The sequence below is a fragment of the Lipophrys pholis genome (genome assembly GCF_963383615.2).
Source record: "Lipophrys pholis genome assembly, chromosome: 3".
Classification (NCBI taxonomy): Eukaryota; Metazoa; Chordata; class Actinopteri; order Blenniiformes; family Blenniidae; genus Lipophrys; species Lipophrys pholis.
Window position 1 is genome coordinate 19,283,794 of NC_137627.1, and position 15,584 is coordinate 19,299,377.

At 40.9% G+C, this 15,584-nt stretch overlaps 2 protein-coding genes and 1 pseudogene across 4 annotated transcripts; 1 reads left to right on the top strand and 2 right to left on the bottom strand.

Annotated features, from left to right (window-relative positions):
• Window positions 1–49: 49 nt before the first annotated feature.
• Window positions 50–1,288, bottom strand: LOC308107429 (leucine-rich repeat-containing protein 51-like; annotated as a pseudogene). The gene is made up of 4 exons: window positions 1,210–1,288; window positions 624–830; window positions 283–431; window positions 50–182 (listed from the first exon to the last, which is right to left on the bottom strand). The product of its transcript is annotated as a leucine-rich repeat-containing protein 51-like (transcript).
• A 5,372-nt stretch (window positions 1,289–6,660) lies between these two features.
• Window positions 6,661–8,846, top strand: sln (sarcolipin). Of its 2 annotated transcripts, XM_080459151.1 has the most exons (3): window positions 6,665–6,798; window positions 6,875–6,916; window positions 7,671–8,844. In XM_080459151.1, the coding sequence occupies exon 3, from the start codon at window positions 7,814–7,816 to the stop codon at window positions 7,907–7,909; it is 96 nt and encodes a 31-aa protein (XP_080315277.1). In that variant the 5' UTR covers window positions 6,665–6,798; window positions 6,875–6,916; window positions 7,671–7,813; the 3' UTR covers window positions 7,910–8,844. The 2 variants fall into 2 exon arrangements, with proteins under 2 accessions (XP_080315276.1, XP_080315277.1); XM_080459150.1 differs by lacking the exon at window positions 6,875–6,916 and having other exon boundaries at window positions 6,661–6,798; window positions 7,671–8,846.
• Window positions 8,453–15,305, bottom strand: kbtbd3 (kelch repeat and BTB (POZ) domain containing 3). Its single transcript, XM_080459149.1, has 10 exons — window positions 15,061–15,305; window positions 14,651–14,918; window positions 14,401–14,566; window positions 13,639–13,821; window positions 12,974–13,147; window positions 12,597–12,887; window positions 11,371–11,613; window positions 10,988–11,278; window positions 10,709–10,858; window positions 8,453–9,942 (listed from the first exon to the last, which is right to left on the bottom strand). Exons 2-10 carry the CDS (start codon window positions 14,905–14,907, stop codon window positions 9,820–9,822), a joined length of 1,878 nt encoding a protein of 625 aa, XP_080315275.1. The 5' UTR covers window positions 14,908–14,918; window positions 15,061–15,305; the 3' UTR covers window positions 8,453–9,819.
• Window positions 15,306–15,584: the final 279 nt, after the last annotated feature.

Here is a 15,584-nt window from a genome sequence, read left to right on the forward strand (position 1 = left end):
ATACTTCAAAGACATTTCAAGAAAAATCCATGTTTGAGATGAGACGAGGTCACTGGAGACTCTCTTTGCTCTTCCTGTGCTTGTTGCTCTGATGCCAGATCTTTGCCAGCGCTCGCTCATTTCGTGTCACGGCACTGAAGTCCATCGACTTGAGCTGAGGCAAAACTGAAATCACATGACTCCTAGGCACACAGAGGCAGAATAGTAGTTTAGGTATGTGTGGGTGAGAGAGAGAGAGAGAGAGAGAGCGGGCAAAAGCATGTGTGAAGTTGATGTGTCTACCGGTAACTCTTGTTGGTTTCAATCACATTTCCATGTAAAGTGATGGAGTGTAAGTGTGGCAGTGTGCCCAGCATGTCCACCTCTGACAAAATGCAAACGTTGTTGCCATGAAGATATAGCAAATGAAGTTCTTGCAGCTGGCACAAAACCTGAAACACATGTGCTTACATTACACACACAATGTGGTACACATCTGACAAACTTTCCTGTATAAGTAAAACAACATATGAAGAGCGATTCTGAGTCAGTCCAACAGTCAAAGTTTGGTTCATGTACGTCAGTCAAAAAGGAAAGATGAGCACCTGTGCACAAAAACAAACAACCAAGCAGAGAAAACATACTTCAGCTATATGTGTGATTTTGTTGAAGGAAAGATCCAGCCAGGCGAGGTGCGATGGTTCTGCCAGGAAGATCTTTATAGTTGTCGGCAAGTCACAAAGGTCAGTAATGTCGTTGTTATTGAGACGCAGGGCGCAACTGAGATATTTCATCTCTTGAGTTTATTTTTAATGGCCGCAGACCGCTGTTTGGTTCCAGTGCATGTGTGTCTGAAACCACAATCAAATGGATAAAAGTCAGTATCAGGCGGATTTTAGCCCTGGAAATGTAGTTTGAGTTTGTATAAGGCTCTATATATGGCACTGTTTTAAAAGTATCCATTTGGCATTTCACTAATGCCTTTTATGCATTACCTGGTCTCTTAGCTCATGTTTATGATACATTATTAGACATTATTTTCATGCATCAAATGCTGAGCTTAGCTCCAAAAATAGTCTCAGACAAACCAAATATTAATTTCAGGTACAGTATATTGTGATATACAGTCACTAGTAATAATGACACTAGTGATGCCATGGATTGAATACGGCATTGTGTTGCAATATGAAGCCCTGGTAATAGTACTCTGAGAAGTACAGAGAGCAGTACCTTTCAAACTGATGATGTTTTTGAAGGATAAATCCACTGGAGCACCATGCATACTCTCATCTTTAGCAGAGTCATCCATCTCTGGGACATTTGGATGATTACTTTAACACACCAAACATCCCACCATTGGCAAATGCAGTATAAATATTAATGGATGTAACTACATTAATTGCATTTTAACTACATGTTTTTATTTAATTAATTAATTTTAAACTTAAAACATCAAATGAATATTCTTTAATCTTCCTTCATTAAATCTTAAGAACTGTAGAAGTGGTTTTAATTAAGCAAAATTTCACAAACTCTTTGCAACAATGAATAAACTACGCTGCAGCAATTTCAGTATTTTCAGACTTTAAACCTACGTGACGTGTGCAAAAGCCAACCTCTGCATCAGATGTCTGTTTCCAGAGTCGGAAACAAACATTGACATCTCATTTCACTGCATGTTACGCTGTGTAGAATTATCTTGGTGACAAATAAAGGTCTTGAAATTAGAATCTTAGCTGGGAAACACACATTTCGTAAATAAAAAAGTGAATGACAACATTGTACCCGTTGGAAATTTCAACCTGAAGTTGAAAACAGGCTTAATGGAACGTCAGTGCCCAAGGTCAGCTTCACCTCAACCACCAGTCAAGCTTGGAACAAAAGCAGTGTAATGATGAGAACCAGGGTGAAACAAGTCCCATGGGTGTGCCATCAATTTTCAAAGTGTCAGGCTGGTCGCCACCGGCTTAACTTCATTTATCTGACATGGCATTTTAATTGTGCAGGAACTAAACTAACGCACTGGTTTTGGTATTTATTGTTTATTTATAAAATAGTCATGGACGTTGATGTGTCATTCAGAAACCACTGCTTCAGAAGATTTCCACAGTGTGATCATTTATGAGCTAAATATTACTGCAACAAGAACATTTGACTTGCAACATGGAATGAGATGGAATCCACATATCTAAAGAACAAGGTGGAGTTTATTGAATTAAAGAAAAGTCTCTCTTGTCTTTTCTCCGCCAATAGTGCGTTTGATCTTTTTTTAAACTTGTTTAATTGCCTTTCATAATTAGTGCCCCATTGAAAGTCAGACGAACCTTCCAATTTCAATCTCAATATCTCTTTTCAAATTCCAAACCATTATGGATTTATCTCTTCGAGAGATCGCCGTAAAATAGAAAAATACGGTTGATCTAATTGCACATTAGCTTAGCATGTAATGAAAAAATATTGAATACAATGTGGTTTTAAAGGAAACTCAACATCACACTGTTCAATTTAGCCTTAATAGAGGACTGGAGCCAATTGATGGGAGGCAAACGTGCTCATTGCGCGGGTTAATATTAGTTCAGTCTACTATGAAATAAAGGGCTGCTCACTATGTCTTATAGAAAAGCAAATGTTCTGTTTATAGACATATTTAAAGTCACTGCAATGGGTTTCATTAAACCGGAGACTTTTGCAAAGACTTAATGTCAAGAGATGTGATCATTTGTTCCGATTTGTATTAGTTTATTTTGCCGTCAGACTCCCAGCTGAAATCTGTCACTTTATAATTAGCAGCACACTTATTGCCTGCACATCGATGCACGTACACGCACACACTTGCAGCCTTCTAGAATTAGGGGAATGGTGTCGATGAAGCCTTGTTGACACCCCTCTGTCTCTGCACTGATTTAGAAGGAACCCTGCCAGCACACACACACGCACACACACACACACACACACACACACACACACACACACAGTCACAGCTGTCAGACCGACGGACATGCCAGCACACTTCGACCTCTTTTATTCAATCACCCAGGCAGTGGATCTCTGTGACAATGGGAATCCCGGGGTCGAATAGCTGGTGCTGTGATGCTGGCAGGGCAACGGGGCGATAAAACTGTAGCCGTTGTGATCTGTTTAATCCTCTGGGAATGACCTTGGAATCCTGTGATGGAAACGTTGGAGGGAGCTCTGTTGGTGATCTGTCCTACTGTGCCCCTTGTGTGTGCTCCGTGTATACAGAGGAAGGCGCGAGTGCGTCGAGGGGGTTTAACACTTGTTCAAAGATAAGACTGTTCTTAGCAGCTGTCAAGTGTGAGATGAGCTGGGAGGAGCTGTGGCGAACTGTCAAAATCCTTTTCTTAGCACCAACTCAGTATAAAAGAGGAGGAATGGTAAGGATGCGTTGGGCGTACATAACCACAGGAGAAAGCATCAAAAACTCTACTTTATATGTCAGAATAATCTAGAGCACCATGTGGGTCAATACCCGATGTCAGTCTTATATCACTAAGTTTACCATTAGAACTAGAAGGAGGTGCACTAAAAATCCAGTTGACGGCATTCAGAATAAGGATGCTTCTTCTCTGTTTGATCTGCATTGTTACAGCACGTGTCAATTGTAGGGTTTTAGTTCAATCTCAACAGAGATCAGGCCTCAGCAGCTGCGCGTGCCGCTGCTCCGTAGCCTACGTCTATTTGTAATAGAACACAAATGTGGCGTCAGAAAGGACTGAGCTGTGTCAGTACACATGGGAAAGATAGGTTCAAAATGATATCAATGGTTTTCTCCTAAACTCGACTACTGACAAATATGATAGATTTCCCCTTATCTCAGCTGGATGTGAAATTTATTCGAGGGATTTCAATTTATCTTTAATATGTACCTTTCAAATCACCAGATAGATATCAAAATGAACTTGCACTACCATTTGGTTAGACCTTAATTTGATAATTTCTCAGAGTGATTACAAACTACAATGTCTTATAATCATCAAAATTACATTTAAAACAAATATTTTCAATATGAGTCTTAAGTAGAGTTCAGGCTGGGATTGGTGGTAGAGATCAGTGGCCACAGTGGTTTAATGGTTCGTGCCCTCAACTCGCTTGCAAGAATGAAGTGTGTTGAAATCCTTTCTGTGTTGAGTTTGCATGTTCTCACACTGCGTGGCTTTTTGTCGGTAGAGTCCTGTTTCCTCCTACTGTTCACAAATTAGTTAATGAATGGCGTGCATGGTTGTCTGCCTCTCTGCATTTGCCCTGTGGTGGACAGTTGAATGGTCCACGGTGTAAGCTGCCTTCTGGGATAGGCTCCAGTGTCCCTGAACACGATAAAGCGGCATTGAAGATGAATGGACGTAAATTGTTGTGCTCCTGGGGAAACTTCCCCGTGGTCTGCTCAGCTGCAGCAAACTGAGGAAGTGACACATGAGTCCATTGGAATTACATGAACTCATATACTAAATCGTATAAGAGGTAAGACTGCAAATGGCAAATTCTGTACATATATCACATGAATTCTTCAGAATTTACACGTGCAGTGTACTTTTATTCCACACTTTGTTGTATGTTGAAATGTTTAAAGACCGAGTTATGTGTAACTCAAGAGTTTTGGTAGTAGGTAATCCTGCATTTGGTCTCCTTTAACCTGAAACTCTTGTAGGGGAAAACTATTTCATAGTGATTTACTAAATGCATACAGCACAGTGTCCAAATGACAAAGCACTGGCTCTCATTCTCGGGGGTTTATAACCTCCGCCAAGCACCAAATGTAGTGTTGTGTGGGTGATTCCAGCACGGTGAGCAGCATGGCCGACCTGAAAATAGAGATTGGCCGCTCTGTTCCAAAAAGAGTCTGGATTGAAGTCTGTGCTGATATCCCCGTGGATAGGCTGCATACCATGTGCATATCCCCTGGGTCCATAGTGTAAATCCCGGGCTTCAGCAGACCTGTTACTGCATCTCATTCTTCTTTTTTGTCTCGCTTTTTTGAGTTTCCCCCGCCGGTGCATGTGTAGTGTAGACAGTATATCTTAGTCCAGAATGATTTCTTATTTTGTTGCAACTGCAATACTTTCATATTCAGTCATCTGCGAGTAAAAGAGAAGCTGCTGCATTCCTGAAGACAGAAAATGACTAATGTTGGCACATTTGACTCACACATATGACTGTAAAATTCACAGTCTCATGTCACACGTCTTTTCTCACACCAAGCAGCAGTTCTTCATTGAATTTGATTTGTTTCACATTAAATGTTAGTGTTTTGACTCCCATTGGGGGTAAAAGCAACATATGACTGTGTTGTATTTGGTGCTATGTAAATAAAGTGGAATTGAATTGAATTGAATTGAATCACTCACGGTTTTCAAAAATTTCAATTCATCCTTGTTACATTTTCTTTATTACTTTTGTTTAAGACATTTATTCAAAAGCAGTAGGTTTTATTGAAGAGAAAGTTATTCTGCCTCTTGACATTGACCATGATATCTCCTCTTAGCTGCACACAGTTTAGATGGAGTCCTCATCTGTTGCCTGTTATCTGAATAGTAATAAATAAAATTTGTGTATGTATGAATAACAAATACGCACAAGAACGTTCTCATTCCAAGTTGAGTTCAAAAGATTGCAGCTCTGCTCATGAATAAATCAGGGATGTCAAACTCATTTTAGTTCAAGAGCCACACACACAACCTGTTTCCAAGTCAGCTGCGACAGACATGTCAACAGATAACACAAAGAACCATTAATGATATCTCAAAATGTTTCTCTTAGTTTGAACTCAAAGAAGTTTAAACATATTCTGAGAATGTTCACATTTAATGTACTTTCTTTCAAACACGTGTCAGGAACGACCCAGAATTTCTTTTAAAAAGCAGGGCATTATAAATTCTGATCCGCAGTGGTGTTTTTTCTTTTGTGGAATGCTGGAAAATGCCTGAAGGCTTCACCGGTTGCACAAGTTCTGCAGCCCTCAGTATGCATATTTTCATGAATTTACCCTCACAGTATGGTTTTCACACTAGTAACCCTCAGCTGGCTGATCATTGGCATGGCTATCATCTGCTGTTCAGCTACGGATCTCCTTGTGTTACCACAGTTTCAATTACTTGAAAAAAATGCCCCTCATTTTATGTCCTTCACTGGACCTCTGGACCGCATACACTAATAAGTGACAGGAAAGTTATTGGAATGAACAACATCTTTTGTATATTACATTTTGGCATGTCTGCTCTGTTCTTCATCCTCGTCTCTGCACCTAGTTCCTCCCCAGATACTGCATGATACTGTTACACTTTCCTATATTCATCAGATGATACAAGTATTGTGTTTGGAGCAACTGTAATCCACAGAGTATCTGCAATAATGCTTTATAAATAGTCCCTCCTGTGTGTGTGTGTGTGTGTGTGTGTGTGTGTGTGTGTGTGTGTGTGTGTGTGTGTGTGTGTGTGTGTGTGTGTGTGTGTGTGTGTGTGTGTGTGTGTGTGTGTGTGTGTGTGTGTGTGTGTGGAGACCCCCTGTATGGTCATGGTAAACAGTTCATTGGACCAGATTATGGAAAAACACACACTTGATTGGCCGTTTGGTCGACGTGTGACATCAGGCTGTGTGTATGTGAGCCATGGGCGGTCCGCTGAGGATGGCTACTTTAGGAGAAGGCCAGGGCACCCCGCCCCCTGACAGCAGAAAACTGGACAACAGATGCCCCTAAGAAGAACAAGTCAGAAGCTTCCAAGAAGAAGAGGTTGTTCAAGGTGAAGATTAGAGCAAAAGAGAAACCTCTGGTTTCGTTTCCAAATCAAAGCCAAAGGCAACAAGGTAAGTGAAAAAAAAAAAGAAGAAAAGAAAGAAAAAGGAAGTCACTAACTCAGAAGCAATTTTGCATCTTTTCCAGGTTCTCAAGCCAAACATCAAGACTCAAGAATAAAATATGGAAGTGGGTTAAACTGGATTAGCGGTGTAAAAGTGTGAAACTGTGACCTTTTCATGCTTTTATGCTCAGCAATGTGTAAACTTGTCATATGTGTACTTCTGTATAATAATGCAGGGAGCTTTGAGAGCTTTGGCATGTGAATGTCAGGGGATATTGTGGCCTCATTGCTCTGCTGACTGATAGGTCACTGTGAACAGACGTGGTAAACCATCGTTCTGATCCCTTGAACCTGTTGTAGCAAACACAGATCACAACACATAACATTCCCCTCTCTCTCTCTCTCTCTCTCTGACCACACACACACACACACGTACATACTTGCTTACTTTTACTTATCCAACTTCCAGATGAGTTTTTTTTCCTGAGAAAGGTCCAATGTCTTTGTCACACTTTTTCTCAGCCTTTTAAATAAACTCTTTCATCGTAGCATGTCTGTAAGCTCTTTTAGAACATCTTGACTTTTCTATTGACTGGATACTCTCTTTCACTGTGTTTAATTGTACTTTCCCCCCCTCGTTTGTCATAATAATATAATAGATGTGTTACTCTATTATTTTTGATATTTCTTTCAATGGAGTTGATACTTTATATCAGTTTAGGTGGGGTTTCAGTTATGCATGATTTGTCTTGTGGATTTGTGTTTTCAGGGCACTATTAGAAATTACATAATACACTGAAAATCACTCATAAGCTTTACTAATTTCTGTAATTGCATCACAAATAATGCTTTATTCCATCTCCATTTCTTCCCTCCCAGGTCGTGGATCTGCGTTCAAAGATCAAATCACGCATATTACATCAGCAACCTTTCTACTCGTCTCCTTCTCGCCAACCTCCTCCTGCAGCAGCTCCCTTCGCTCCTCAACATTCTGCTCCGCCTTCTCCACCCAAGGTATAATCATGGACCGCTCGGTGCAGGAGCTCTTCCTCAACTTCATGATCGTCCTCATCACGGTGCTCCTCATGTGGCTGCTGGTGAAAACTTACCAGGACTAAAGCATGGAGCGAGAGAAGAGATGAGCTGAAAGAGATGATTGGGGGGGGGGATGTGTGTGCAGGGGAGCCGGCATGGTTGCCGTAAGACGTTGCTGCTGATTGAGTTTGGTCCAGACACAGTGTTTACATCTGTTTTTCATTCTGCAAGGTCACTGGTCTGATGCAGTTCTTTTAGCATGCATAAGGCCAAATCTTTGTGTGGTGGCTCAAGCCAAAGTCAATGACTAACTAGTCTATAATCTGCTTTTGTATTCTACATTTTTTTCTTTTATTGTGAATAAGAGTAAAGAAAATGGATTTGAGCCTTAAAAAACTAAAACCAGCTGCTCTAGGAAACACTGCAATGTCATCACAAACAGTAGCATGTCCACCAGTCCATATCACCTTGTTATTCAGGTGACTTTTGATACATTGAATGATGCTATCTTGTGCTTGTTTCCAGTTTGACATTGTAATCAATGTGCATTTACTCACGAAACAAAATGCCTACTTCAGAAGCATCGCGTGTATGTTCACTTCTTGCCATTAAACAGTCTTTTGTTTGTTGGATTCATTTTAATGTTTCATAACACCAACTTGTTGCGCGTTCACGATAGCAAAGTCCATCTTTTCTCTCCATGGTAACCATGAAGTTATTGTATTCGTTAAAGAGGCAACAAGCAATATTCAAATCATGCCTTGGTTGTACTTTAGGTTGTGACGTCGGCTTCATTCTGTATCTCTTCTTTGTGGTGTAAATTATATACACCTGCTTATTATATCCACTGCATTTTCAGACATTGTTGTTAAATATTCCTCCTGCTGTCTGTTTGAGCGACTCATTGCAAAATCTTGTGGCACAAACATGTACTGCGAGACAAAACTGAGGCAAGTTGGAAAACTCTGACTTCTGTAGGTATACCAGCAGCACACCATAAAATTGTGATGACAATTCGTGATAATCGATTTGCTCCTTCGGCTCACTGTTTAGAAGCTATATTGATTCAAATCAAACCAAAATATTACATTTTGCACCTTTAAGAAGGTTTTTTTTTTTTCTATTGACAGCACTTCTTTACAATCCATAGACGTGAGCGTATGAGAAGAAACATGACATATGAAAAACACACGGTAGTGTCACAATATTAAAAATATATACTGCTTGAAGTGAGCACTTACGCTCCATATTAACGGCAACGTAGCAGCTCTTAGGACTGTGAGAACATTAATTTTCACAAAAAGGTTATGGATGATAATTGGAAAATATTACTAAACAATAAATGTATTTTTACACGACAAGAAACTAAAGACAAATTGCAGTTCAAATAGCTTTCAAATCACTACATTATATTCCTATTGTGGGCTTTTGGGGCTGCTGACAGAAAATCCTTATCATCTGTTTGCCTTGCAAGACTGCATTTCCAAATAAGATCCATACAATTTTCTGAAGTTCTTGTAAAGACAATTCTGAAAGCATTGCATGGTGAACTATACATGTTTATATCTTAGCCGTAGGAGTGCTGACTGACTTACACACAATGTGAATATTGTGAATGGAGTTGATCTGAAAACTATCGAACAAGGAAAGAATATTCAGGGACTAAACTAGGATCTCTAAAACAGCTCAGTAAGAGTCCTCCATGGGAGGGGTCATCATTACAGCAACACAACAAATTAAATAGTTAAATTTACAGGATTAATGTCACTCTGTTTGAAAAAATATTAATATATGGCTCAAATACTCTTCAGGGGTGATGATCTATTCTATGGGTGAAGCTGTGGTGTTAGTTAAAGACTCTGATTGTCATTTTACATCACGTGAAAGCGTTGGAAAGCTGGTAGACACTCAACATGACACTCATGCATGCAAGTTTTAAATCCGCTCACATGTCACCGTATACATGCAGGCGTGTAGGTGTGTGTGCTGTGCATCATGTTGTGTCACTCCATGGATCTCTGTATCTGTTGAAGCTGATGAGCTGACAGTGAAACTCAGTGAGTGCCCTGGGCATGGGTGCAACTTCCTCCCATTGACTCCTCCCACTGTAGTACACCTGCACAGTTAACAGGAAAACAATAAAAGAAAAAAAATCAAACCTCAATAATAAGGGTTATACAAGGGCAAAAACTAAAGAGAATTGATTGTTATAGGCAAGAAATCTATTACCAGTAGTATAGTAGTAGTATCATATCATTGTAGCAGTAGTGGTAATAGAGATATTTGACACTGGCAGGTGCAGTATTTAAGCATTGCAGATGTTGTGGTGTGTTTCTTATCAATCTCATCAACATTTCATCATCAGAAAACCTCAGCTGGGCTCTTGTGATTTTACATTTGGGTCCCATAAAGAGCAACAATGAGGAGGTATGTTCAAATGTTCTTATAAAAACAAATTGTATTTACAATACATTGTGCAGGTGCATATCAAATAAATTGATTATCACAAAATTATATTTTTGGTCAATTATTTGTCCACTAACATGACAAAATATTAACTGAAAAGTATTGATCATTTTAAAATCCTTTAACTTTAATGAAATTTTCTAATATTCTGATGTTGAATATAGAATTAAAAAGGTTATTTGAAATAGTGAGTACCAATTGGAATCACTAAAGACAACATTTATCTCTAAATGTTGAGAATAATATATTGAATTCAAAAATTACAATGTGCTGACTTATAATTTCTCAACATTCAAACCCGAGGTGCAAAATTCTATAACGTTTCTAATCTTAAAGTGGCACAACTCAGCCACTTCTAGGTCATGAACTAGTGATTCAGAAGATCAGCTTAGTCAGCAGTCAAGTCTCACTCGTACCTGAACTTCATCAGTGATCTCGTCGGGTGAATAGTCTCCGCCCAGTATGTAGATCCTGTTCCTCGTACCCACAGCACCGGCATTGAAGCCAGCGCATTCAAACGAGCCTTCCCCCTTCCATACACAGGTCTCGGGACAAAAACTGTAGACCTGAATGGAAAAAGAGAGAACTCTCGTCATAAACAATGTTTCTTTTTTAAAAAAAAACACTGATCATTTAATACTCAACAACTGTAATTTCGTAATTGATTCATTCAATGGTGCCCATTTAATTCTCACCTTATATGTGGAAAGATCACAGAGGTGCAGTGTACTATTAATCGACACAGCCTTGACAAGAGTAGCATGGAAGAACTGGCCAAACTCAGCCACCAGGCGGCTCCACTGGTCCAGTTGGGCGTCATAACGAAAGAAGCAATCCAGTGACGGGTTAAAGGAATCGGTGATTTCAACCACTGACCCCAGCGTGTAGATGACACTGCCACAAGCACTGGCCTCAGGGTAGAAGATGGCCGTGGGAAGTGAGTCGACAGAGCACCAGGTCTGGGTCAGAGGGTTATAATACTCCACCTAAAGCACAATTGACAATAGGGTTTTACAGCAGCCAACAATAACCAAAATCCTTTTTTTTTTTTTTAATTTTAAATAGGAAATGTTTTCACCCCCAACAGACTGGGGGATCCGCCTCTGGAACCTTTGGTTCGTCCCCCGATGACATACACCCTGTCCAGGCAGGTCACAGCAGTGTGCATGGTTCTGGGCTTCAGCATGGCCGGAGCTGGCGTGCAGGATAAAGTCACGGGGCAGAAGCACCAAACTTCATCAGTGGCCTCGTGAAATGGTTCGCCCACATGGAGACGTATTGCCCGACAACAGTTCCCGCGACAGCCGCCTGTGACAAACATCTGAGTCGACAGTGGAAAAGGTAGTGACTGTTAGCATTGCAGTTAGATGTCCACCGGCACCGTACAGGAATTATGGTGAGGAACAGGAAGATCGAGGAGTCCAGCAACATTTTGTTGCCCCTGCCTCAAAGCACTCATCTTAGAATCATCAAATTGCCTGCGATCATAGAGACAGAAAGAAACTAAAACAATGTGCAAGTTCTCCAAGTTTCTATGACAAGCAATTGGGGCCATTTATTCCATGATCTTTATATCTGAAGGAAATGATGTGTTTTAAGCTTTATATTAATGAGGTAATTCGTTAAACTACTTAGATCTGAGCCTGATATGTGATCAACACGTCCACTAATGTGTAATATTGAACAAAGCAGTTGGGATTTGCCATGTGAGCCAGCTTCTCTTCAGTATACTGGATAATGAGTGTGACCAGTCTCGTCACTATTTTGGCTTTTTATCGAGTCTGTGGGAAGCAGGGATGCTGAGGGTGCTGCAGCACCCCCTGTTGGATGTTAGAGGACCTGTATAACATGAATTTAAAACAGCAAATCAAAAGTATACACACACACACACACACACACACACACACACACACACACACACACACACACACACACACACACACACACACACAAAACCCCACTGAAATTCATGGAGTTTTGCATTTTATCTGTTTTGTACTGAATAGTCTTTACTCTCTAAAAAGTAATGAAATAAAATGTGGAGGTAAAAAATGCGTATTTCCTAGACCTTCTCATGAGGATCCCAGCAATGGTAGACTGGGACGTGAGAACAAACAAACTGTTTGTTAATGTACTTAAATAGAGATTGCAGGTACCAGAGTCTAACCTGTTTGATTCCCTGAATATATGTTTTGTTCAATTTGACACATTTTTCACAAACATTACACAGCACTTTTATGAACAAAAAAAAAATCAACCAAGGATGTTGGAAAAGATCCAGCAGAATGGATTTCCAAAGTGTACCTTCTCTGCATAGCTGGTGAGAAAAGACCCCGGAGGGTCCGGCATGGCGGTCATCTGCCCTCTCTGTGTTGTCCCCAGCTCTTTCCACTGGTCGGTTTCCAGACAGTAGCAGAAGGTGTGGCGGATCTCTCCATTCTCCTCCGTCTTGTGGATGTAGATGTAGCTCTGTGTGGTGGCGTGCCTGGCGTCGCTCAGCAGCCCATCGTAGTGAGTCTGTCTGCCCTGTGCTTCTGAGATCAGGGCCACACAGGACTCGTCATCACAGAGGAGCGCTTCCGAATCACGAAGAGTCTGGAGATCACACAGAAAGGTTCAGTCTATGAAGACACCACAAGCAGCTTCAAATCATGACTCCGATGCACACAGCGGGTCTATACCTTTAGTATTGCTGCGGGCAGATGGTGAAGTCGGGTTAAGGACAACAATCCTGTTAAGAGTTTTTGTCTTTCGGGGAGATTGAAGCGGATCCATCTGAGAAGCGACGTCACAACCGTTTCCTCGCTGGGCACCTTGAGGGCGTCTGACCTCAGGCAAGACTCCAAGACATTCAACTGAGGGTGCAAAGGAAATAATGAAAAGCGACTGAAAAGAGAATAGAGTTTGTTCTCTTCTGAAGCGGAATGCCAAACTAGAAATGAAATGCCAGAAGCCTTTTGTTAGAGCCGTCTGGAATTTAATGACTTTTTTTTTAATCTGGGGTGTACGTTTGATAGATGAGAAAAGAGGTGTCATGTTTTCTCTCACTGGAACGAGCGACTGCTCAGATGAAGAGGTTGAAATAGCTGCGTCAGCTCAACAAATGAATTTACATAGATTTTTTTTTTTTTTTACCAAGTCCATGAGACACAAGATACCTTTTGAAAAATCTAGTCCCACGAGACACAAACCACATTATGAAACGGCAAAGTTTCAGCAATATGTTGCAATCGGAAGTAATTGGAACAAGAAAATAAGCAAGACTACAAAGGTTTTTTTTTTGACACACTGGATTTCTTGGTTTCCAGAGCGCGCAGGTAAAACTCGGGGGGATTTTAGGCGTCACCTGCATATCCATGAAGTCCTGCGTTTGTGAAAGGTCAGAAAAGTTCTCAACCACAAACTCTTTGGCACTTCGAAGGAGAGAGGCTGAGCCGTACGCCTCCGCCAGGGAGTAAAGGGACAGACAGTTACACAGATCCATGGTTCCTATCAAGAAGTCACTGCACGCTTTGGACAACACAGGCACCTGAGAATAAAACAACAACAGGGAAAACCTTTAGGATGGATAAATAATTCAGTTGAGAAGATGGTATTATTCTATAGGTATATATTTAGCAGACATAAAAATCTTATAAAGTAGCTGCAATGTTAATCACTGACTGTAATCTTGACACTGTGTTAACTCTGTTGTTCCCAGTGAATTTAATCCATGTACACCCACACTGGTGTCTCCACTTACCTCTGGTTTGATTGAAACACGGCAGAGAGGTGCTAGATATTAAATGAGCCCCTCTGATGAGTTGTGGGAATCACCTTAGCAATCACACTCTGCAGGTGATCGGCTAAACCTATTTTATAGTGCAATATCTTTCCGTTGAGAAGGCTCCATGGGGGCAATTCCGGTGTCTACCAAATTTAGCAATGCATATCAAACAGCAGCAGCTGAATTGGCACACTCCAGATCTCTTCAGAAAATGTCTTCGTATTGGTATTTGACAATACTTACTTTCTACTGTGCTGAATTGTCATATCGAAATGTTATATTTTCAGGCTAAGAGAGGAGTGGAGGCAGACATGGGGAGACATATCATGCCTACAGATGTACCTGTAGAAAGGATGAGAGCTGAAACAACATGTCTACGTTGCCATCAGTGATGAGTGCCTCTCCTGAGTAGGCAAAGTCCAGGAAAGAGCTGACCGTGACCGGACACTGGTTACCCAGTGTAACTGAACCATCATCACGTTCACGCATGTCCACCTCAAACATGGCCCTAAACACACACAACATGACACAAATATGTCAAAAAAAATTATGACAGACAAAGAGAGAGAGACAGAGAGAGAGAGAGAGAGACCTGAAAAAATCACTACATGCTGCGAGAACACAGCGATGACAAGGGAAGCTCCGTTCCTGGACTTTAATTATGAAGTCAAACAGCAAGCCTCGCTCCCTGAATGACCTGAGCAGGCTCAGGAGCTGCAGTCCATGGGACTCAGACACCCGCAGCAGCGTCCGACGCTCTGGGACCCCATTGCATGGTGGGGCAGTGCAAGGTTTGCTCCTGGGATGGCCATTAGTCAAGACAGAGGTCGACTCTTGATATTTATCCATCCTGGCAAAACCTGACAGTACCAAAAAAAAAAAAAAAGGGTCACTTGCAATGGAGTAATTGAATATGTCTGATACTGATGGAGATGTATTGGAAAGAATCACATATCAAAAAGGAGCGTGAAAAAGAGAAATAAAATGTAAGGCTAAACTCACTTAGACTTCAGTAGACGATGATCAGCCGACTCTCTGAGGGATGTCACAGCACATTCAGTATCCTCCTCACAACTTTATGCAGTGCATTGCGGGCACATTAAACGTAACGTCACACAACACATTGATGCTAAAAAGAAATGTACACATGTTACACACGGAATACCTTAGCGATACATAGTTACGTGGAGTGAAGCAAAAGAACCCCTCCTCACACTGTCAGCACCTCGGACAGCTCATGCCGCTCTAACTTCCGGAATAGAGAAATCACGCGAGGAGTCAAACTGGTGTGCTGTGTTTCGATTTAAAAAAATATATATTTTATTGAAAACCTTAGAGTTTTTGCAATATATATTGAATTATTACTATACAGTAGTACACAATCTGTCATTTTGCAATGTTTTTTTAATTCTATCGTGCGTATTTACTTTTTTATTGTTGTTGACGGATGAAGGAGCCGCAATGCCTGCTGGGATATGTAGTCCTTTAATGAGATGGCCGGAGGTCCCTCGATGTGATTAGGCCTT